Raw genomic sequence first — 25,981 nt, 5'->3', positions numbered from 1 at the left:
TCTTAGGCTGCAATTCCAGGCCGGCCGCTAGGTGGCGCTTCCATATCTTTTATGCGTCGAATATGCAAATGAGCATTTACGCCGATTCAGAAACAAACGACCGCCCGGCGCTTTTTTTTTTACGTTGTTTGCGTTTGGCTTTTTCTGGCGGAAAGTTACCCCTGCTATAGTAGAGGTAAGTGCGGCGTAACCTATGTTAAGTATGGCCGTCGTTCCCGCGCCGAGTTTTGCATTTTTTATGTCGTTTGCGCAAGTCGTTCGCGAATATGGCCGGACGTAATTTACGTTAACGTCGAAACCAATGACGTCCTTGCGACGTCATTTGGAGCAATGCACGCTGGGAAAATTTGCAGACGGCGCATGCGCTGTTAGATCAGCGCGGGGACGCGCCTGATTTAAATAGTACACGCCCCCTAGCCGCGGAATTTGATTTCCGCCGGGGGATTTACGATACGCCGCCGCAACTTTAGAGGCAAGTGCTTGCTTCAAAAAATAGCGGCAGTGTAACGTAAATCAGATAGGCTACGCGGATCTAAAGATCCGCTAACCTATCTGAATCTTGCCCACAATGTCTGGCCCTACCATCCTGGACCACTGTAGTGGCCTATATATACCACCAGGGCGGTACCAGGAGTCATTCACCTCTAAAGGAGGTGAACCACATACTAGCCTGGGCAGAGGGACATTTTCCCGGTGTCATGCCTTCATTAAATAAGGCTCATAGTCTTCATTGACTTTAGTTTGTTTGAATTAAATCAATGCTGCCATCTAATGGACATTCTGTTTAACTGCACCTGTTCTATCTTAATACAGTCAGTTAGAATAGTTTATTAGTTTGGTCCATGCAAGCCTCCGTATTTCTATCCCATGAGGCTTTGCAGCATCTCCAGGCTTTTCTTTCCATTTTCTCCTTGGAAGCAAGCACATGTCTGCTGAGTTCTATCCCACGTCAGCCATACCGATCCATCTCCGTTTTACTCTATCTTGTACTAATAAAAGTTCAAAAGGATTCTGCGCCTACTGGAATGCATTGGTATCAGAAGAGTTATCAGTGTGCCCGAATACACATCAGTCACGTGTAGTGAGGGGCATAAAAGCAAAACGGAGGCTTCTAAACATGGCTTGCATACAGAATGCCATAAAATCAAGGCTTCTAAGCACGGCTACCATACAGAACGCCAAAGAGACAGCAGTGTTATCAGCTTCCATATAGCACAGCCACCATGTCACAGATAAAATCAGAGCTCTTCATGACAAGGACAGAAGTCTACTCCACGAGCACAAGGAGGTCGGTGAAAAGCGAAACAATCGCCATTGCCCGCACAAAAGCAGAATCTGCAAAGGTGAAAGCTGACTTTGCAGCAAAGGAGGCCGAAGTAAAGGCTGCAATCGCTGAGAAACAACTCAAACTAGAAAAGGTACGCATGGAAACTGCATTTGAGAAGTTACGCATGGAAAATGAATTTGAGAAGTTACGCATGGAAACTGCATTAGAGAAACTAGCTGCAGAGAAGGAGTCAGCGGCTGCTGCAGCCGAGGCAGACATTCTAGAAGAACTTGCAAAGACCACCAGTGAGCGGCTCAGCAACGTGCTTGGGGAAAAATACGTTCCTCATGACAGTACAGAGCGTACCTCAGAATATGTGTGGCGACACGCCAAACCAGACAACTGCCCGCTTACAGCGCCAAGAGCCGAATCAACTCCCGCCATTCACACGCCTTATATCAAGCATGAAAGTAAACCTGCACTCAGTCAGTTTTCAGCACATTCTGCATCCAGGCTTTCAAATCACTACGCCACAGTTGACCAAATTGAAAATGAAGAACAACAGGTTAAAAGACCCAGCGACAGCATCTCTGATGACCGCATCTCCTCCACAAGTTCCTTGCACAACAAATCGCCCCCTGGCTACTCACACAACGATCAAGGTATGTCAGATCTCTTCAAGTTCTTAGCACGACGTGAACTGTTAGCAAAGGGACTTGCAAAATTTAACGATCGCCCTGAAAGTTATAGAGCATGGCGTTCGTCCTTCAGAAATGCAATTAGGGATCTTGGTTTTAAAGCAAGTGATGAAGCCGATCTCTTAGTCCAATACCTGGGAAATGAGTCATCAGAGCATGCAAGGAGAATCAGAGACATTAACATTAATTACCCAACTAAAGGGCTGAGCACTATATGGGAGAGGATTGATGAATGTTACGGTTCCCCAGAAGTTCTAGAAAACTCTTTTTAAAAGAATAGAGGACTTTCCCAAGATTCCTAACAAATGATACCAGAAGCTGAGAAAATTGAGTGACCTAGTGACAGAACTCCAAATAGCCAAATCAGAAGGAGACTTGCCAGGCCTTGCCTTTCTGGACACAGCCCGTGGTGTTAACCCTATAGTGCAGAAGCTACCTTACAGCCTTCAAGAAGCCTGGATTACACGAGGCTCCAACTATAAGCAAAGGCACAATGTCCCCTTCCCACCATTCTCTTATTTTGTGGACTTTATTCGCCATCAAGCAAAGGTCAAGAATGATCCCAGTTTTGTCATCTCATCATCTGACTCTGCTCTCCCTAGCTTAAGTAAGCCTGCTCTAACCCGCAACTTCAAAGACACACCTGTCGCAGTACGCAAAACAAGTGTATCTCCAGCTGAGAATCCAAGCAGAGAGTGCCCTCTTCACAAGATGCCTCATTCATTGTTAAAGTGCAGAGGTTTTAGAGAAAAGACTCTCCAAGATCGCAGAACCTTCCTCAAAGAAAACAGAATCAGTTACAGGTGCTGCGCATTAACTTCTCACATCGGTAAAGACTGTAAGGTGAGCATCAACTGCTCTGAGTGTAACAGCACAGAACACAACACAGCTCTACATCCAGGGCCAGCGCCATGGACTCTTACCCCCTCATTCCAGGTGGAAGAGCACAGCGGGGAGCAACAAGACACAGTACCTCCTGTAGTTACACCCCAGTGCACCCAAGTATGTGGAGAAGGTTCATCTAACAAATCCTGCTCTAAGATTTGTCTTGTTACAGTTTACCCCACAGGCCACAGAGAAAAAGCAGTGAAGCTATACGTGATCCTGGACTATCAAAGCAACAGATCACTCGCCAGCTCAACCTTCGTTGACACCTTCAAAATCAAGAAAGCAAACTCTTCATACTTACTCAAGACTTGTACAGGGGTAAGTGAAGAAACTGGGAGAAGAGCCATTGGTTACCAAATCGAATCCTTTGATGGTCAGACAACCCTGCCTCTGCCACCTCTAATCGAGTGCAATCAGTTCCCAACTGAAAGAGAGGAGATCCCTACACCAGAGGTGGCACTTCATCAAAGACATCTGAAGGGCATAGCACACCTCATCCCTGAACTGGATCCCCAGGCTGAGATAGCACTTCTCCTTGGGAGGGACATCATCAGAGTTCACAAGGTGAGAAAACAAATCAATGGTCCCCACAACTCCCCCTATGCCCAGAAGCTAGATCTCGGATGGGTCATCATTGGCAACGTATGCCTAGGGAGTGTTCACAAACCAACCAGCGTGAACTCTCTCTTTACAAAGACACTAGAGGGTGGGCGTCTATCCTTATTTCAGCCTTGCACCAACAGATTCCTCGTAAGAGAAGCCTGCCAGTGTAATTCATTCCAACCCTTACACCGCTAATCTTCTTTGTTATGAAGACAGAGATCATCTAGGATGCTCAGTTTTCCAAAGGACTAAAGAGGATCACAAACTTGCCCCATCTATTGAAGATCATATCTTCTTGGAAAAAATGAGACACAAAAACAATGAAAACAGCTGGGTAGCACCCCTGCCTTTCAAAGCACAGAGACCCTGCCTTGCTAACAACAGAGAACAAGCTTTAAAGCAGTTTTCTTCCCTTAAACGCAATCTTCAAAGGAAGCCAGAAATGAAAGGGCATTTCTTCTCATTCATGAGTAAGAGTAAGATGTTTGAGGATGACCATGCTGAGATAGCCCCACCTTTAAAAGACAATGAAGAGTGCTGGTACCTACCAATCTTCGGCGTCTACCACCCCAAGAAGCCAGGTAAAATCCGGGTAGTGTTCGACTCCATCTCTCAGCACGAAGGGGTCTCACTAAATGATGTCCTCCTAAAGGGACCAGATCTCAACAACACACTTCTTGGTGTTCTCATCAGGTTCTGCAAGGAAGCAGTTGCCATAGTTGCAGACATACAGCAAATGTTTCACAGCTTCCAGGTCAAGGAAGAACACAGGAACTTCTTGAGATTCCTATGGTTCAAAGACAATGACCCTACTAAAGACATTACAGAATACCGCATTAAAGTGCACGTTTTTGGTAACAGTCCATCCCCTGCTGTTGCCATCTATGGACTTAAGCTATCCGCCCAAGAAGGTGAGAAAGATGTTACACAGTTTATTGAAAGAGACTTTTATGTAGATGATGGTCTGAAATCACTTTCTTCACCCGAAGCTGCAATAAGTCTACTCAAGAGGACTCAAAGCACGCTTGCCTCTTTAAATCTTAGACTGCATAAGATAGAATCAAACAGCAAGGTCGTCATGGAGGCCTTCCCTTCTCAAGATTATGCCAGTGACTTCAAATATCTGGACTTAGCTACAGACTCCCTTCCTATGCAACGCAGCCTAGGACTCAACTGGGACCTCAAGACTGACACCCTTACCTTTCAGGTCGACCAAGAGCCAAAACCCTTCACTCTGCGAGGTGTCCTATCCACCATCAACAGCCTGTATGATCCACTTGGGTTTGCAGCACCGGTGACCATCCAAGGTAAGATTCTGCTTAGAGAGCTTACTGCAGACACATGTGATTGGGATTCTCCACTACCTCCTGAGAAAGAGACATTATGGGTAACATGGAGAGACTCTTTAAAGACTTTATCTAACCTACACATACATAGACCATATACCCACTTTCCTCCTGAAAGGGTTCAGTCTAGAAAGTTATGTGTATTCTGCGATGCTTCATGCACCATGTGCTGAAACCACCATTCCAAGATTGGAACTGTGTGCTGCTGTACTAGCAGTAGGACTAGCAGAACTTATTACATCTGAGATGGATAAAGAACTCGAGGATACAGAGTTTTACACAGACAGCAAGGTAGTGTTGGGCTACATTTACAACGAAAGTAGGAGATTCTATGTCTATGTACACAACAGAGTCCTAAGAATCAGGAAGTCTACACAGCCCACAGTGGCGTTGCGTCTCAACTGATCACAACCCAGCAGATCATGCCACAAGGTCTGTGCCAGAATCCCCTCTCAAAGACACTACATGGCTCACAGGACCACCCTTCCTGTACAAGTCAGTACCTACCACTCCACAAAGGAAGACATATGAACTGTTAGAACCTGAATCTGACTCAGACATCTGTCCTCAGGTTTCCACACTACATACAACAATTTCTAACCAACTGTTGGGATCCGAGCGCTTCCATAAGTTCTCCACTTGGAAGTCCTTACAAAGGGCTACAGCTTGCTTGGTTCACATAGCCAGATCATTTAAAGGCACCCCTACAAGACCAAGTTGTTGCAAAGGTTGGCATTATTGTCACAAGCTATACAGGGAGTGCAGAATTATTAGGCAAATTAGTATTTTGACCACATCATCCTCTTTATGCATGTTGTCTTACTCCAAGCTGTATAGGCTCGAAAGCCTACTACCAATTAAGCATATTAGGTGATGTGCATCTCTGTAATGAGAAGGTGTGTGGTCTAATGACATCAACACCCTATATCAGGTGTGCATAATTATTAGTCAACTTCCTTTCCTTTGGCAAAATGGGTCAAAAGAAGGACTTGACAGGCTCAGAAAAGTAAAAAACAGTGAGATATCTTGCAGAGGGATGCAGCACTCTTAAAATTGCAAAGCTTCTGAAGCGTGATCATCGAACAATCAAGCCTTTCATTCAAAATGTTCTCATCAGGTTCTGCAAGGAAGCAGTTGCCATAGTTGCAGACATACAGCAAATGTTTCACAGCTTCCAGGTCAAGGAAGAACACAGGAACTTCTTGAGATTCCTATGGTTCAAAGACAATGACCCTACTAAAGACATTACAGAATACCGCATTAAAGTGCACGTTTTTGGTAACAGTCCATCCCCTGCTGTTGCCATCTATGGACTTAAGCTATCCGCCCAAGAAGGTGAGAAAGATGTTACACAGTTTATTGAAAGAGACTTTTATGTAGATGATGGTCTGAAATCACTTTCTTCACCCGAAGCTGCAATAAGTCTACTCAAGAGGACTCAAAGCACGCTTGCCTCTTTAAATCTTAGACTGCATAAGATAGAATCAAACAGCAAGGTCGTCATGGAGGCCTTCCCTTCTCAAGATTATGCCAGTGACTTCAAATATCTGGACTTAGCTACAGACTCCCTTCCTATGCAACGCAGCCTAGGACTCAACTGGGACCTCAAGACTGACACCCTTACCTTTCAGGTCGACCAAGAGCCAAAACCCTTCACTCTGCGAGGTGTCCTATCCACCATCAACAGCCTGTATGATCCACTTGGGTTTGCAGCACCGGTGACCATCCAAGGTAAGATTCTGCTTAGAGAGCTTACTGCAGGAAACTTCCTTTCCTTTGGCAAAATGGGTCAAAAGAAGGACTTGACAGGCTCAGAAAAGTAAAAAACAGTGAGATATCTTGCAGAGGGATGCAGCACTCTTAAAATTGCAAAGCTTCTGAAGCGTGATCATCGAACAATCAAGCCTTTCATTCAAAATGGTCAACAGGGTCGCAAGAAGCGTGTGGAAAAACCAAGGCGCAAAATAACTGCCCATGAACTGAGAAAAGTCAAGCGTGCAGCTGCCAAGATGCCACTTGCCACCAGTTTGGCCATATTTCAGAGCTGCAACATCACTGGAGTGCCCAAAAGCACAAGGTGTGCAATACTCAGGCCAAGGTAAGAAAGGCTGAAAGACGACCACCACTGAACAAGACACACAAGCTGAAACGTCAAGACTGGGCCAAGAAATATCTCAAGACTGATTTTTCTAAGGTTTTATGGACTGATGAAATGAGAGTGAGTCTTGATGGGCCAGATGGATGGGCCCGTGGCTGGATTGGTAAAGGGCAAAGAGCTCCAGTCCGACTCCAGCAAGGTGGAGGTGGAGTACTGGTTTGGGCTGGTATCATCAAAGATGAGCTTGTGGGGCCTTTTCGGGTTGAGGATGGAGTCAAGCTCAACTCCCAGTCCTACTGCCAGTTTCTGGAAGACACCTTCTTCAAGCAGTGGTACAGGAAGAAGTCTGCATCCTTCAAGAAAAACATGATTTTCATGCAGGACAATGCTCCATCACACGCGTCCAAGTACTCCACAGCGTGGCTGGCAAGAAAGGGTATAAAAGAAGAAAAACTAATGACATGGCCTCCTTGTTCACCTGATCTGAACCCCATTGAGAACCTGTGGTCCATCATCAAATGTGAGATTTACAAGGAGGTAAAACAGTACACCTCTCTGAACAGTGTCTGGGAGGCTGTGGTTGCTGCTGCACGCAATGTTGATGGTGAACAGATAAAAACACTGACAGAATCCATGGATGGCAGGCTTTTGAGTGTCCATGCAAAGAAAGGTGGCTATATTGGTCACTGATTTGTTTTTGTTTTGTTTTTGAATGTCAGAAATGTATATTTGTGAATGTTGAGATGTTATATTGGTTTCACTGGTAAAAATAAATAATTGAAATGGGTATAAAAAAATTTTTTGTTAAGTTGCCTAATAATTATGCACAGTAATAGTCACCTGCACACACAGATATCCCCCTAAAATAGCTAAAACTAAAAACACTACTTCCAAAAATATTCAGCTTTGATATTAATGAGTTTTTTGGGTTCATTGAGAACATGGTTGTTGTTCAATAATAAAATTAATCCTCAAAAATACAACTTGCCTAATAATTCTGCACTCCCTGTATACAGTAGATGAGCTCACAGAAGCAAACAATTTAATCATTCGCTGTATCCAACAAGAGACTTATGCAGTAGCACTAGAATGTCTTCAAAATTGCAAGAGCATTCCAAAGAACTGTTCCCTAAGGAAACTCAACCCCTTTATAGACAATGAAGGACTGTTAAGAGTTGGAGGGCGCATCTCAAATGCAGGACTTGATAGTGATGAAAGCAATCCTGTTATAATACCAAATAACCATGTTGCTTTTCTACAATTGGGAACTTCAAAACTCACACATGAGACTCTGACAACCTTCAAGGCTGAAGTATCAGCAATAATGAATGCCAGACCCTTGACATCTATACCCAATGATCCTGAAGATCCTTTCTTGCTTCCACCTTCCACTTTGCTCACTCAGAAAGTCGAGGTGATCACAGCTCCTTCAGTCAATCTGGATCCAAAGGATTTATACAGATGTCAATGGAAAAGAGTACAAGTGTTAGCCGACACCTTTTGGAACAAGTGGAAGAAACAATACTTGTCTAATCTACAGACCAGGAACAAATGGCAAGACAGCAAGCCCAACTTAGAGCCTGGTGCCATTGTTTTCATGAAAGACTCTCAATCAAGGAGAAACGAGTGGCCTTTGGGTCTGATAACCCAAGTGTTTCCCAGTGAAGATGGACACGTCAGGAAAGTTGAACTCAAATAGGTAGATTCAGGTACGAGTGCTTAAACTTGTGGCAGCGTAGCTTAGCCTGTTTAGGCTACGCCGCCATAAATTAGCTAGGCTAGTAATGATTCTCAATATACTTGCCTGCTAATATACGGCGGCGTAGCCTAAAGCGGGCGGGCGTAAGGGCGCCAAATTCAAATGTGTTGGAGGGGGGCGTGTTTGATGGTAATGAGGCTTGACCTCCTGTTTTTTTTCAACTGCGCATGCGGCGGGCGCCTACATTTTCCAGTGTGCATTGCGGCTACGTACGCCGCACGGGCCTATTGATGTGGACGTAAACGACGTAAATCCCGATTCGCGGACGACTTATGCAAACGACGTAAAAAATTTGAATCTCGCGGCGGGAACGGCGGCCATACTTTAACATTGTTATTCCACCTAATAGGTGGAATAACTTTAGGCCTGCTAATGCCTTACGGAAACGGCGTAAATCGACTGCGGCGGCCGGGCGTAGGTTCGTGAATCGGCGTATCCCCTCATTTACATATTCTACGCCGACGCAATAGAAGCGTCACCTAGCGGCCATCCAAAATATTGCAATCTAAGATAGGACGGCGCAAGCCGTCGTATCTTAGATATGTTTAGGCATATCTCTGTTTGAGCATACGCTTAAACATAGGTCGGCGTAGATTCTGAGTTAGGTCGGCTTATCTACTGATACCTGAATCTACCTAAAAGTCATTAGGTAAGGCCAGCCTAAACTTTTCCTCAGACCTGTTTCCGCACTTGTTTTGTTACTCTCCTCCGGAGTGCCATGATATGTGGTATCCGTGGGAAACCAGGCGGGGAGTGTCATGCCTTCATTAAATAAGGCTCATAGTCTTCATTGACTTTAGTTTGTTTAAATTAAATCAATGCTGCCATCTAATGGACATTCTGTTTAACTGCACCTGTTCTATCTTAATACAGTCAGTTAGAATAGTTTATTAGTTTGGTCCATGCAAGCCTCCGTATTTCTACCCCATGAGGCTTTACAGCATCTCCAGGCTTTTCTTTTCCATTTTCTCCTTGGAAGCAAGCACATGTCTGCTGAGTTCTATACCACGTCAGCCATACCGATCCATCTCCGTTTTACTCTATCTTGTACTAATAAAAGTTCAAAAGGATTCTGCGCCTACTGGAATGCATTGGTATTAGAAGAGTTATCAGTGTGCCCGAATACACATCAGTCATGTGTAGTGAGGGGCATAACACCCGGTTCCATCGACGGTCCATATCCTGGGAATAGAGAACTGGCAGGTAGATTATCTGCGGAGGGAATGGTCTCTTAACCCGAGGGTGTTCCAGGAAATTTGCCAGTGTTGGGGATGGCAAGATGTCGATCTATTGGCATCCAGGTTCAACAACAAGCTACATTAGTGTGTGTCGCGAACAAGGGATCCCCTGGCAATCGAAGCAGATGCTCTGGTAGTTCCATGGAGTCAGTACTCCCTGGTTTATGCTTTCCCTCTGATCCCTATCCTTCCACATTTGTTGCGCAGGATTCGGAGAGAGGGGGTTCCAGTCATTCTGGTGGCTACAGCCTGGCCCAGAATGCCCTGGTTCCCAGAGATTGGCAATAGACGGGCCAAGGACGCGTCTGTGTCTCCCCAATCTTTCGTCTCGTGGTCCTATATTCCACCCCAATTTACAGTCTCAAAATTTGACAGCATGTCTATTGAAGCCAGGGTGCTGAAGGATTGTGTCATCTCGGGACCAGTGGTGTCTACCCCAGTGAATGCTAGGAAAGCAGTAATGCAGTCACTAGGAAGATCTATCATAAGGTCTGGAAGACTTGTATTGCTTGGTATGAAGCCAGAAAATGGCATCCTTGGAAATGCGTGATTGGGAGAATTCTCTCTTTTCTACAGTCGGCTGTGGAAATCAAATTGGCTTTGAGTACAATCAGAGGTCAGATTTCAGCCCTGTCAGTATTCTTCCAAAGGCCTTTAGCCTCCCATTCGCTGGTCCAAACCTTTATGCAGGGGTAACTCATTTGCTTCCGTCTATTAGGTCATCTATGTGTCCTTGGGACTTCAATTTGGTGCTGTCTGTGTTACAGAAACAACCATTTGAGCCTATCGAGGAAATTCCATTAGTCATGCTGTCACACAAGCTAGCCTTCCTGATGGCCATCGCCTTGGCTAGAAGGGTGTCTGAATTGGCAGCCCTTTCATCTAAGGAACCATACCTAATTCTTCACCACGACAAGGTGGTGTTGCGTCCTATCCCATCCTTCTTACCAAAGGTGGTGTCGGCCTTTCATTTAAATCAGTAAGTGGAAAAGATTTTCCCCCTTGCAGGACTTTAATGGCCCTAGTGATTGAAAATAATCAATCACTGTGTGTATGCAACACAGTATAAAAGTATTTAGAAAAATATAATTGTATTTATACAAATCTATAAAAAAAAGTAGTAGATGTATACATTTAAACACAAATACTGACTGATGAACATGAACATAAACATGGCTTACCAATGACTGTTATACTCATAGGTCCCAGACTACCATGGTGGAGTAGTGGAGTTCAGGGCCCACACTAACGTGTTTCAGAATCCCTTCTTTCTTCAGGGGTGTATTTATAGATGAAGAGTATTAACAATGTTGATAATGATTTATAAAAAGTTTTCAGCCACAAACCCCATAAAAACAGCCCATCCAGAGAGCACTAAAGAACCAAAAATACCTCACCAGCAGGATATCAATGAGGCACAGCAAGACCAGGTACTGGAACACCCCTCAAGATCCAGGTATGAGGGTTTGTATTATGTCCAGTAAAAGATTAAGTAATCAGCTGGTGCAATGTGACCCATAGAGGAGCAGTGTGAACACACACCCTGAGGTTCAGAGGAATGGGTGGCCATCGTATGGGGCCACTTTGTTTATTTAGTTCACTCAGACCACAAATGGCACTGCTGCAACCTTGAACCTCATCCCTACTCCTCAAAGGCTCAGAGCAGGCAGTTGCCTGCAAGCAGTGCTAATGCATCCTTTTTCGAATTCCTCTGAAGGGTACTTTAAGACAAGTGATTGCTCTGTGCCCTTTGGAGAGGAGGAGGAAAGGGGGCATTAGCAATACTTAGTTAATGCAGGCCCACAGTGGGCTGCTAATCTGCCTTTTATCTCCTCCTCTACTCACCAGGGACACAGATGTCAGTTTCCCCTAAGTGCTGCTAATGAAATCTTTTCATCTTCCTCCTCAAAAGGTGTAGAGCAGCCACTGGCCTGCCAGCACTGTTAATGCAACCTTTGCACCTTCTTGTCTGCTAATCCAGACATAGTCCTGCCAACTGACAATGCAGAGTCAGGAAAATTATTTGTACAATATTCTGCCCTGGGTTAATCCAACAGGGCTCTGCACTACTTTTTAGGGTCCTTTTTAAATGCTGCTGGAGCAAAAAGCCCTTTCTGGGAGTTTTTCCTATCTACATGATGGCTGGTACCCAGCTGCCATTTTCCCTGAAAGCCATCAGCCAGTTGCCATTACTTTGCAAAAGGATGATTGGGATGTTGACAGTAAGAAGAGTTGGGGTGCTGTTTACAGGATGAGGTAATGAGGGTGACTTTTATGGGGAATGTTTCACTTCTCTTCAAAGCAAGGGAAAAATTAGGAGATCTACTACCACCATCCCAGAGGGCAGCATTTTCTGATGGTGGAAGGGTTCCCTCTGTTGAAAAACGTGCCTCTGATCTCTGAAAATAGGTTTTTGTAAGCAGCCAGCCCTGACTTCAATCAGCACTTAAAGGCAACTTCCGGACCATACGGACTAGTCCAAAGGCAAATCTAGGCTTTGTGAGGCCTTAAGCAAAATCTAGACATGAGGCCCCACTTGCGCCCATAACAGAAAAAATAATTCAAGCGATAAAAAAATGAACGGCAGAAATTGCATATATTAAGAGCTTTAAAGTGCTGGTGTCAGTGCTCTCTATCTCGGTGCTGGTGTAAGTGCAGGGCAGAGGGAGGGGTCAGGGGCTGTCAAGCACAGGTTGGCACACTGGGACACGATACCAGGAAAAGGGTAGTAGAGGGGAGGGGGCAGGGGGTTGATTTAAAGGCCAGTGGCTGAGGGATGCTGCAGAAGCCAGGGATGAGAGGCTGGCTGGCTCTCTCTAATAATGGTTGTAGCTGTCTCAGACACAATTTCTCTCCTCCCTCCCCCTTCCATCAGCTTCATACACAGTGCTGGTGAGGCTTCCTCCCCTGCGGAACCCTCCTCTTCCCCTCTGCAGCTCTGCTTAGCTTACCAGTCAGACGATTCCTCCGGGTGTGCGGGGAGGCGATCTGCATCCCCGGAGCAGCGGAAATACGTTTAATTTTGCCCTGGGTGCTGCTGGAATGAGTCTCCTCCCCCGGACAACACAGTGCTGGCCGGCCCCGCCTCCTCTCCAAGACACAGCCACAGGCCCGTCCTCTCTCCACTGCCTGGCAATGGAACTCACAGGCAACATTAAAACTGCTGGCCAGAGCACAGCGCCGCCGCAGCTGCATTGTTGTCATCCGGGGTGGCTCTTAACCACTTCATTACTGGGCACTTAAACCCCCTTCGTGCCCAGACCAATTTTCAGCTTTCAGCGCTGACGCATTTTGAATGACAATTGCGCGGTCATACAACACTGTACCAAAATTATATTTTTATAATTTTTTTCCCACAAATAGAGCTTTCTTTTGGTGGTATTTGATCATCTCTGCGATTATTATTTTTTTTCACTATAAACAAAAAAAGACAGAAAATTTTGAAAACAAACACAATATTTGTTACTTTTTGTTATAATAATATCCCAATTTTTTATTTTATTTTTTATATTTTTTTCCTCGGTTTAGGCCGATACGTATTCTTCTACATATTTTTGTTAAAAAAAACGCAATAAGCGTATATTGATTGGTTTGCGCAAAAGTTATAGCGCCTACAAAATAGGGGATAGATTTATTTTTTATTTTTTACTAGTAATGGCGGCGATCTGTGATTTTTTTTGTCAGGCCTTCGATATTGCGACAGACATATCGGACACTTTTGACACAATTTTGGGACCATTCACATTTATACAGCGATCAGTGCTATAAAAATGCACTAATTACTGTATAAATGTGACTGGCAGTGAAGGGGTTAACACTAGGGGGTGAGGAAGAGGTTAAATGTGTATCCTGGGTGTGTTCTAACTGTGTGGGGGGAGGGGACTGACTGGGGGAGGTGACCGATGCTGTGTCCCTACGGTATGTACAAGGGACACAGATCGGTCTCCTCTCTCCCTGACAGGACGTGGAGCTCTGTGTTTACACACAGAGCTCCACGTCCCTGCTGTCACCGCCGATCGCGGGTACCTGGCGGACATCGTGGCTGCCAGGCACACGCATCGGCTTCTCAGCGATGCGCCGGGCACAGTGTTTACCCCCAGCGGCGCGCGGGTAATGCACATAAAAAAATGTGCAGGGACGTCCACCCGGCACTTGAGAGCCGCGCTGTGGACGTCTTTCGTCTATAGCGCGGCTCTCAAGTGGTTAAATTAGGCAGTTTGCCTAATTAGAGAGCCTCTGCTGACTACATTGCAATATTTGGAGGAGGAGGGCGGGTTGGGGTGTCGGTGGTGGCAGTCTTCAGAGTATATATTTTTTTTATTTCATTATAGTCAGGGCACTGGAGGCATAGCTGTGGGGGGGGGGGCAGCCTAAAATGATAAGCTGCCCATCTTTCCAAAACACACACAGCAACAAATAGAGGGGGCAAAATCCTATGGTCAGGGAGATATGCACGCACCAGCAAACCCTACATCTTTCCCAAATCAGGGTTTATTTTTGGGAGGGCGGTATATCATCTTTTTGCTGGGGCCTTTTTCTTCTTGGGGTCTGCAACAGACACTTGTTGCTGACACAGTGCCGGCCCAAGACATTGTGCTGCCTGGGACCAAGAATGAAGGGCTGCCCCCCCCCCCCAGAAAAAAAATCACGCCAACCAAAAGGCCCCCACATTCATTATTTTATATCATGATAACTAAAGGGGACCCGTCATGGCTCTATACCTGTATAAAGGAGTATAAAGGGGACCTGTCATGGCTCTATACATGTATAAAGGAGTATAAAGGGGACCTGTCATGGCTCTATACATGTATAAAGGTGTATAAAGGGGACCCGTCATGGCTCTATACATGTATAAATGAGTATAAAGAGGACCTGTCATTGCTCTATACATGTATAGGAGTATAAAGAGGACCTGTCATGGCTCTATACATGTATATAGAGGACCTGTCATTACTCTTTACATGTAAAGGAATATCAAGAGGACCTGTCATGGCTCTATAAATGTATATAGGACTATAAAGAGTACTTGACATGGCCCTATACATGTATAAAGGAGTATAACGAGGGCCTGTCATGGCTCTATAGATGTATAAAGAGAACCTGTCATGGCTCTATACATGTATATAGAGGACCTGTCGAGACTCTTTACAAGTAAAGGAATATAAAGAGGACCTGCCATGGCTCTATACATGTATAAAGGAGTATAACGAGGGCCTGTCATGGCTCTATAGATGTATAAAGAGGGCCTGTCATGGCTCTATACATGCATATAGGCGTATAAAAGGACCTGCCATGGCTCTATACAAGTATCCAGAAGTATAAAGGGATCTGTGAATTGCCGGCGGCCACAATGTCTTTTGCGCAAACTAATCAATGTACGCTAATTGTGGGGTTTTTTTGGTACCAAAAATATGTAGAAGAATACATATTGGCCTAAACTGAAGAAAATTGTTTATTTTTCAAAATTTTGGGGATATTTATTATAGCAAAAAGTTAAAAATATATATATATTTATAGCACAAAAAATAAAAACCGCAGAGGTGATCAAATATCACCAAAAGAGAGCTCTATTTGTAAGAAAAAAAGGACATCAATTTTATTTGGGTAGCGGAGCTGGCGGAACGGGCTGGCGGGCATCAGTATGCTGCCCCCCCTAAAAGTGCTGCCTGGTACCCATGGTACCACCCGGTCCCATCATAGGGCCGGCCCTGTGCTGACACAGATAAAGCTTTCCTTTGCTGAACATCACCACATACTTGTCCGGTAAAGTTGTGTGCACCGAACCACCACACTTTTTGTTTACATGAAAGACATTTTTTTTTTCTAACAGATTGTACAACTGTCTGACCCCGGAAAATCACTTTACCTTCACTTAGGAGAAATTTGAAAAATAGGTTCATTCCCAAACTAGTCCATAGAGATCAGGTGGGCTTTGTCCCTGGCAGGCATGCAGGGGATAACACCCGCCGTACAATAGATCTGATAGATCTTTTGGACAGATCTTCCCGTTCGGCATTAATTTTAAGTTTGGATGCACAAAAGGCTTTTGACAGGCTGAGTTGGCCTTATATGTTTGCTGCTTTGAAAACATTTGGTTTTAATGGCCCTTTTTTAAAGGCTCTAGAGGCCCTTTATTCGTTAGTCACAGCCCAGGTTCAGATGTCGTCCTTCATGTCGCCTGGTTTCCCCATGACAAACGGAACTCGGCAGGGGTGTCCCTTATCACCATTACTTTTTATTTTATGTCTAGAACCCCTGGCCAAGTCCATCCGCACTCATCCGGATATCCGTGGGGTTGTAATGCGACATGGAGAATATAAATTGTCACTTTTTGCAGATGACATTCTGCTCACTATTACTAATCCATTGATATCTCTCCCTTCTCTGCACAAATGATTGGCCTCTTTTGGTGCTATTTCCGGTTACAAGGTCAACACTTCCAAAACTGAAGCCCTCCCCATACATGTCTCGCCATCATTGCTATCCCAGCTTAAAGACTCATATACTTATAAATGGTGCAATGCCTCCCTCAAATATTTAGGTGTCCTACTCAACCCTGCTTACTCTTCCCATTATTCTGCTAACTTCCCCCCTCTGGTTTTAGACATTAACAGATCCCTGATGGCCTAGATAAAGTATCCCCTGTCCCTGTTGGGTAGGATTAATGTCCTAAAAATGTCAATTTTGCCCAGACTTCTATACCACTTTGAAACACTACCAGTCGCTGTGCCTTCTGCTCAACTAAAAGCTATTCAGAAGAGTTTTCTAAAGTTCATCTGGGGCGATAGGGCCCACTGCATAGCGAGTTCAGTGGTGTTTACCCCTGGGTCCAGGGGGGGATTGGGTGCCTCGAACATTATTAAATATTACTACGTCTCACATTTGAGGGCTATTGCTTCGTGGTCCTTGCACGCACCAAATCAATGGACCACCATTGAAAAGGGGGTGTTGTTTCCGGTCCACCCATGCTCTTTGGTTTGGGGCGCCCTCTTATCCCTGGATCCTATCTTCAAACGCCAATGCACTGCTCCAATGACTTTCACCTTAACCATTTGGCATAATTGCCTCAAGGCTTATCATCTTGCCTCACCTTGCCCTCCCCTTGTAAATCTGCTGTTTAACCCAAGCATACCGGACAGTATGTCCCTGGGCAGGGTTTTCCCATGGCTCAATTCCCCTCTTTTTCAGCTCCGAAATTTGGTTCATAATATCACGTAGAGATTGCATACTTTTGATACTCTACGTGAGAAATTCGATATATCCCCCCAACTTTTCCACTTTTATTTACAGGTTAGGCATTTCTTCCATTCCAAGTCTCCAACCCCGATTCTTGATAAACTGACCGCTTTCAAGTACTTATGCACACAAGGCCCTCACGAACTTCATTTAATATCCTCCATTCACCGTATCCTCCATGAGTCGACCCCTCTTACCGAGGCCACACACCATTACATGAGGAGATGTCCCATTTAATAGGCAGACCTATTACGGTTCAGATATGGGATAGGATTTGGTCCTCTAACTTCAAGTCCTCCAAATGTGTAACCCAATATGATTCCTCAGTCTCGTCGCACTGCTGGCGTTGTGGGACTGACACAGGTTCCTTTTTTCATGTTTTCTGCCAATGCTCTATGATCCAACCCTTTTGGCATGATTTGAGGCTACTGATACAGGAGGTGGTGGACGTGTCCCTTCCGCTTGATCCTTTTTATTATTTGTTGGGTCTCCCTTTTTCTGGCATACCCAAGAAGGCTTATTTTATTATGCTGGTTATCTAGTGCTCCTCCTCCGTGGTCCAGATTTCTCCATTTAGTGGCTGAGATTCAGAGGATGGAATATTTAACGGCCTCTGTACATGACACTATTCCCCAATTTGATAAAGTTTGGGAGCCTTGGGATTGATCGGGATATGGGACTCCTATGCCACTTACCACATCTTGAACTGTATTAGCACTGTATTTTTCTTGTTGGTTTTACATTTATATTACTTACCTACGAGTTGTTTACCTTATATAATTTTGTTGCGCCGTACTGGGCACCCCAGTGCTCTGTACTTATGGACATTGTTTATCTGTAACTCCTATTTCTTAATTTTTTTATCGGATATTTTGATGCTTTTGATATTTGTGTACATTATGTGATAATATTATATTTGTTCTTTAAAATCTTATTTAAAACCCAATAAAAATAAAAATTTGAAAAAATAATTACTGCCCTCGATCTGAGCTTTGCGGTGATACCTCACATGCATGGTGCAATTTCTGTTTACATGTGACGCCAGACCGACACTTGTGCGAGAGCAGGGGGGGACAGGAGTGTTTTTTTTTTTATTATTATTTATTTTACTTTTGTATTTTATTTTTAAACTGTTCCTTTCACCCTGGCATGCAGGGATGGGTTGATGGTTGTGCCATCCATCTTGACAGAGAAGTCAGGGGAAGGGGCTTGTGGGGAAGGAAATATTATGAGCTCAGTTTTGGACAGGTTAAGTTTGAGGAAGTGGTGTGATATCCAGACTGATATGTCTGTTGGTAAATTAGTGTGTACAGCAGCCGTTCCATCAGAAGACGTCTGTCGAAGAGGCATTACCATAAAAGGTCTGCTGATCAGCATCCAATCAGCTCTCTCAGCCACTTGCTGACAAGGGTGTTCTGGTGGGAGGACTGTCCCCCTGTCAGAACACAATAGCTCAGCAGGGGAGATTGTTGTGCTAACATTGGATTCTTAATACAGCGGCTCCTCCCTGAGCAGGTTTATTTTTTTTGTTGAGCCCGCTGGGTTGAACAAAAAAACACTACTGTGTACCAGGCTTTAGTATCAGTTCTACTAGTGATAGAACCTAATATATTCAGAATTAGCATATCCAGAGCATTGATTATATTATTATTACTACTATAGAATTGTGCTTTGTTCAACTAGGACAATGTCAGAGGGCATTGTAAAATGTTATTTTTATTTTTGTGTTACTATACAGTATGTATTTTTTAACTGTGGAGTTAGCTTGGAATCCAGCTTTATTCTTAATGAGAATTATTTCAACAAGTACAAAAATATACATAAAGCTATAGATTAAACTTATTTTCTTTTTTGGTTTGACAGGAATTGTGGAAAATTACTGCCACACCCCTTGCGTGACCTGTTTATAGAAGACCTACTGTACAACGGCACAGAACAGAGCCACTCATGATCTGAGAATTATACAGAAATATATTGTTTGCTACTGAAAACATTCAGTTGTGTGCATAAACTTTTCTTGGAGAATGCAGTGTTTGTGTAAAGTAGGCTTAAAAGACTGGTAAATAATAATTTTTATTCATTGCTGATCATGCCTAGTTTTATTTCAATCGGAGTGTAAATAGTGAATAAACATATGCAGATAAGGCAGAAAAATAAATATCTGCTAAGATTTGGCACAAACAAAAAGGCAATCACATCAATTTTAGAAGAGTTCCCTCTCTAGATTTTCAAAACTGGAAATAAAAGAATGCCAGTATCTGGTGTAGAAAATTATAGTTAAGCACTTGTTAATAAACTGGTAAATGTATTCACAAAAAGGATTACACTAGAATATATTTGTCTTGTTAAAATATACTGATACTAAGTAAGAGAAGCAATCCATAACATATTTAAAGCTGAATTCCAGAAATAAAGCCACTTTGCAAAAAGATTTCAAAGTGGTGCATTACATCTCTTGAACTTATCTCTATTTAAATCATGCAGGTTTATGGCTCTACTGGAGCATACAGTGACACAGTTGTTTGAGAGAGGCACACAGAGCAGCTGTGCCTGCCCTTCCCCTCTGCTGCCCATTGAGAGAAGCCTTTGTATTTTGTGAATAAGTTCAAATACTACAAAGGCTTCTGTGATTGGGCAGGAGGGAGGGGAGGTGCAGGCATAGCAACTGCACTAACTCTAATGTTAAAGATGCTTAGATCTGAAGAATCAGCATTGGGCTTATAGTAATGCAGTTTAGTCATCTTCCACGAATGCTATACAACTGTCAGATGTAAATAAATAAAGATTAGCCCAGAAGATGTCAAGAAGCTCTTTGGACTTAACTCATTGTGTGCCTTCACTTTTTATAAATAAGCAAAACTCCTGGAATTCAGCTTTAAAACAAACTTGTAAGGGTTGGAATTCAAACGTTGTTACTTCTCTGATGGTATTTAAAGTTTCACTGCTGTCATCCTAATTTTAGCCTACTATCTTGTAAGTAATGGACCTGAAACAAGTCTGACAATTCTGAAGTCGTGTACTAGTCCTTCAGTGGTTTTTAGATACTCAAACAAAAAACATAGTTGGTGGTCCCAAAGACTACACAATTATAAACAGGTCTCAAATATGCAAATTAGTGAAATTGTGATCCATTTAAAAATATAACAATATATTTCAGAATTTTATGAAAAGTTCTGTTTTCTGGATCATGACATGCTAATTTAATGTTGTCATAAGCTAAAACAAAGCTATTCAAGCATAGAACGTGTAGTTTTCCATTACTATGTTCTTTTCTAATTTTACTAAATTATTTCTAATTACAAAATGTTTTATCACAAGGACCTGCTACATTTGCTGCATACAAGTTATGGCATTTTTGTTATGTAAATCCCCCAAGATTTTTACAGGGGGGTGTTGCTTCCTAAAATAACATTTTTATTCATTGAGGGGAGAAGACAAAGAGCTATTTTCACTAAAGATAAAATTACTCCGTGGCAAAAAGTACAAACTCGTAAAGAAAAATATTTAGATGAAAAAATACTGTAGCTTGATCAAATAACATAACACAACTGAAATAACATATGAAACTTCAAATTATTTACTAATGTGTGAATCCAAACTACAAAAATATATACTAGAAAGTTAGTTAATGGGGAAAGAATAATAATAATAAAAAAAATCTTAACCATAAAAATAAACTTAAGTACTGAGCAGGTAGATGAGAGTTTTGTGTCCGCTCCGCTATGTAGAGCGGACACAGACCACTTCCCTCTATGGGGCAATCGAATGGAAACGGACCTCTTGTCCATTTCCATCCAATCCAAACTGATCCACTGGATGAATGGGGAAAAGGACCACCATTAGTCTGTTTTTGGCAGGCAGGATCGGATCGGATGGTGGCAGGTGCCAGCGGACATGTGTCTGTTGTCATCCGCCGCTCCATAGAAGAGACTGGAGGGTCCGATCAAGTCCGCCTGAAAAACTGACAGGCGGACCCTTTTGTGAAAGGGCCTAAAGGAAAAATCTTCTAAAAGAAGCAGGATAAAATCTTTAACCTATAACTTTTAGGTAAACACTGATGCAAAAACAAATGTGTTTATTCAATTGTGCCCCGAAGTGTGGTCTGCATTCCTTAGTAAATTATGTTATATATGTTTAAGCCATCCTACCTCAAACTGTATGATTGGTGGCTGCATCTGTCATAGTGCAAGCAGTTACTGCTTATAGGACAAGAACAGTGCAAAATTAACCAAGAAATGCCCTGTTTTTTTTCTTCTATTCACTAAATTAAAGTTACCATAACCACTGTTGTTTGAACTACAATAATACAATTCATATAATTTAAATAAATACTTTATTTTTATTGTATTTCTCAAACATTTTACTGTTAAATTTGAATGTTACATTTTATTAAAGGTTGTGATGATACTCCTGTGTTGGATTTATATTGATATAAAGATGGACTTTATAATTATATCAACAAACAAGAACACTTGTTCATAGAGCAATTCACTAATTGGACAAAAGGGCATATTGCTACTTGTAAGTATGTCAGTGTCTGGACTAATGTAAACATGACGTTTCAAAACCATCAATGGTCCCCACTATTCTGAATAATTATTTGCATGCTGCAAACATTCAATAGTTTTTTGGGTTTTGCTTCATTAGCATTGGGGAGCTTGAATGCACAATGCAGAACTGATTTTGTCATTGTTTCAGCCAACTATACAACACTAATGCCTTATTTCTTAAGATGAGAATCCAAATCCTCATGTTCTTTATAAAAAATAAAAATGGCAATTGATTATAATACACAGTTTACATACAGTAGCAACAAAATAGTATTCAATTAGTACCTAAATGTACTTTTAGAGGTGACGTGTTCCTGCAGCCTTGAAAAATTGTCAAAATCATGGGTTGCCTTTACTGTAAAGCAGGAATAGTTTCAATCAACATAGCATTTAAAAAGTTGTTTTTTGAGACAGGCAGCTCACTTAAGAACATGTCGTCTGTCCTCAAACAATCCCCTCTAGTGGAATAAAATGGCTCAGAGCATCAACAAAGAGTTGGTATGCTGCTTGGAACCGCTGAATTATTTCTAGTGAAGGTAACCCAACATGTTTTTGCAGGGATAAGCAAAATGTCACAATGAAAGTGCAAGTATACTGCACTTTTTGTAGCATTTATACATACTTTACGGATTCTTCATATTCATAAAACTAAAAGTCTACTTTCTTGCAAACCTTTCTAAAAAAATAAATACACGGCTCAGCTTTTACAATCATCTTTTAGCTTTACAGGACTAAAATATATTAGTATTGTATATACCTACAAAACAAAATCTTGTAAATTACAATGTGATGTATGTATGTGTCTCTCCTCCTAGTGATAATACCAGCACTGCAGTTTAATTACCAGGCCATACTTATAGCAATTAATAATACGTTTAGTTAAAGCTCATTCCTCTGTTCTCATACATTTCTGTAGATACAGTAAATTGTATTGCTTCCAGGTAAGATACAATTAAAGTAGGCATCAAATCAAACTTTTATTAATGCACAACTGCATGTGCAAGGTAAGGCCAGCCATACACGTGTCAAATTCTGAATGGTTTTTCATTATAAAATTGCACCTTTTGAATAATCCTTCAATCTTCTACCATTAGTAAGGCTACTTTCACACCGAGGCATTGGGGGCGTCGGTGGTAAAGCGCCCATATTTTAGCAGCACTTTACTGTCTTTTTTGCGGCACTTTTCGGACGCTAGTGGGGCGCTTTGGGCTTTCACATTGGAGTGATAGGAGAGGCTCTTTCAAGGTGCTTTGCAGGTGCTATTTCTCTTTCGTTCATGGACGGACACAGCCTTAATCTTGACAAAGTGGGTATTAACCTTCCTTTAGGAGTGACTAGGCAGAAACGTATAGTAAATGTTTAAACACCTCATACACCCCTACAGCCCCGCCCAGGAGGCGGGCCCTCTGGGTATAACCCCTCTCTCTGCACCCCACAGATCAGTTTTTTTCTGCCTAGTTAAGGAGAAGACATGGCTCCTTTCGGGCCTATAGGCCTGGAGGCTTTACCTCAAATTCAGTGTTGGATTATTTTTTTCCCTCTTTTTTCCTGTGATCAACTGCCGACTGAGCAACAGGCTGGATCCCAGATCCTTGTAGTCCCCCCCAGTTTCGGCCATCGAGTGTGTGCCGACCATAGTTACGCACTGGGTCGTCCACGACATGCCCGTCGCTCTACGGGTGGCCGGTGAGCTAAATGCTCCAGGGCATGCTTATGACCAGTCTATAGGGCCGAGTCGCAGCAGCCGGGATGACAGTCACCTCCGTTACCATGCAGGAGATGGTCTGTCTAGGATGCTTCCAGCACAACCCCCAGGAAGGGTAAGTAGTAATCCCCTGCTTCGGCAGGAAGACAGAGCTGGGCATCCCTGGAAAGGTGAGTAAAGGGCCTTACCCCCCTTCTCCCCTCCCTCCCTTCCCTCCTCCTTAGACTCTTTGAGCTAACTGCTGGGCAGGGGTTCCTCTGGGGAGCTTCACTTGGGGAACCATAAGTCACTAAATCAGTGTATAATGCTGCATTAGGCCCCGTACTCATGACCAAACATGTCTGCTGAAACTGGTCCGCAGACCAGTTTCAGCAGACATGTTTGGCCGTGTGTTGGCCCGAGCGGACCATTTTGGGAAGGATCGGACAGGTTTCCAGCGGACAACTGTTTCCCGGACTTGTTTTAAAACAGTCCGCTGGAAACCTGTCCGCCCGGACATGTACGGTCGTCTGTACAGACCTACCGTACATGTCCTGCCGCCCGCATCCCTCGCATGCGTCGAATGACTTCGACGCATGCGTGGAAGCATTTTTAAGGCGGCCCGCCCACGTCGCCGCGTCATTGTCGCGGCGACACCGCGTCATCGACGCGGCGACACCGCGGACACGCCCCGCGTAATGTTTACGCGCGGGCTTCTGTTCGATGGTGTGTATAGCCATCGAACAGAAGTCCCCGGGCAGTCCCCGGCCAGACATGTCCGATGGAAACGGTCTGCAGACCGTTTTCATCGGACATGTCCTGCCGTGAGTACAAGGCCTAAGAGATTCTGCTTACCTGTGTGTCCTGCTCCATGCTTTCGCAGGCATGTTTGCTGTGTCCATGCTATATTTCTTTACTTGCACTGGCGGCCATGTTCTTGTAGCCGCATCTGTATTGGCCTCTAGCGACGCTCGGCGGCCATTTTCCTGGTGATTCCTGCTGATGTGTATGACTGCATTACTCTGCTGCACTGTGGTTTTCTGCTAAAATGGCAACTCGACGGCCTCCGCATTTTTTCTCCAGGCTCCCAGATACAGCGGCGCCCTGAACGATCTTTCCTGTAGCTGCCCTTGGTAGGCCTCTAGCAGCCATTTTCCTGTAGATCCATCTAGGCTGGCGGCCATGCTTTTGTGGCCCACGCCCTGTTGGCCTCTAGTGTCAGATCGGTGGCCATTTTATCATGGATCAGACCATTTAAAAACGGCAGATGAACAGATGCATGCTGCTGACTGAGCAGTCTGAAAGATTGACAAAAATAGCAGCCCCACAAACAGCCTTCGATCCCAGCTTTGGAGAGCACAGATCGACAGACATACTCTGCAGGAAGCAGCTCTGCTAGCTAAACCATCTACTACGGTTCCTGGATGGTGCGTCCTCTGGGGGGAACCCCGTTGTCTCTGCTGCAGCCAGGAGTGGTGGGTCACTTGTTTGTGAGTCCCTGTGTCAGGTGTGTGGACAGCATGTGCGATCTGATGCTGATCAAAAAAGGCCCACACCAAAGAATTTTTGCAGTACCGTTGAGACACAGCAGCGCCCTGCACAGGCGTAGCTCTGCGATGTAATGCAGTTGGTGTGCTGCCCTTAAGCTGTCCCCTGGAGAGCATCCTGCCCCTTTGGAGATGTGCCTGTGCCTCTTCCTCCTCCTCCTCCTCTTCCTCCTCCTCTCTCCTATCAGGCACCCACGTAGAGTCAGTGACCTCATCATCCCCTCCCTCCTCATCACTGTTGAAAACCTGGCAGAATGCTGCAGCTGGGGGAACATGACTGCCAGATTACTGTCCCTCTCGGGCACCCGCTCTCTCTGGACTCACATCAATGCCTTCCTATATCTGTGTTCCGTCATCGGAGCCTTCAAAATGCTGCGCATCTTCATGTAGCATGTACCCAACACTGTGTTGAAACAGTTTGGGGGACTCCTCAGGAGGACATGGTGGGACTAGGGAAGGATTGTGTGATGCCATTGCGCAGAGGGAAGAGGATGCCTTGGCAGCTGCTTTGCCAGATAAACTAAGCTCAGCCTGGGTGAGAGAGGATGAGGACGACTTGGTAATCCACTCTACTAATTTTTCTGCATGTTGAGGCTCAACACGGCCAGCTCCCGAAAAGAAGGACGAGCGTGTCAGATGGCCACGTCCTGAAGAGGATGCACCGTGTCCACCACCAGCGTTGTCTCTAGATGCAGAGCCTGCTTGCCCTTGTGACTTTCTGCCTTTTTTTGTTGTCCTTCCAGACATTTTAATAGGCTGCACAGGACAAAATCAGGAATAAACAGCACCTGTCCAGTAAGAGCGACTGCGTTTATGGGCAAAAACACAGCAAACGTGCACTAACAGCAACATTGTTTATGGGCAAAAACACAGCAAACGTGCAGTAAGATCGACTGCGTTTATGGGCAAAAACACAGCAAACGTGCAGTATAAGAGACTGCGTTTATGACTAAAAACACAGCAAACGTGCACTAACAGCGACTGCGTTTATGGGCAAAAACACAGCAAACGTGCAGTAAGAGCGACTGCATTTATGGGCAAAAACACAGCAAACGTGCAGTAAGAGC

The 25,981-nt window shown here is 44.0% G+C and overlaps 1 protein-coding gene across 1 annotated transcript in view; it reads left to right on the top strand.

Moving 5' to 3' along the window:
- Nucleotides 1–21,540, top strand: part of METTL22 (methyltransferase like 22) — a 404,370-nt gene extending 382,830 nt beyond the window's left edge. The window contains exon 11 of the mRNA XM_040356983.1: nt 18,997–21,540. Coding sequence (XP_040212917.1) covers nt 18,997–19,032 — 36 coding nt within the window. The 3' untranslated portion in view covers nt 19,033–21,540. The remainder of the gene's footprint in view (nt 1–18,996) is intronic.
- Nucleotides 21,541–25,981: the final 4,441 nt, after the last annotated feature.

The sequence above is a fragment of the Rana temporaria genome, chromosome 6 (genome assembly GCF_905171775.1).
Source record: "Rana temporaria chromosome 6, aRanTem1.1, whole genome shotgun sequence".
Classification (NCBI taxonomy): Eukaryota; Metazoa; Chordata; class Amphibia; order Anura; family Ranidae; genus Rana; species Rana temporaria.
This window is presented reverse-complemented; position numbering and strand designations above follow the sequence as displayed.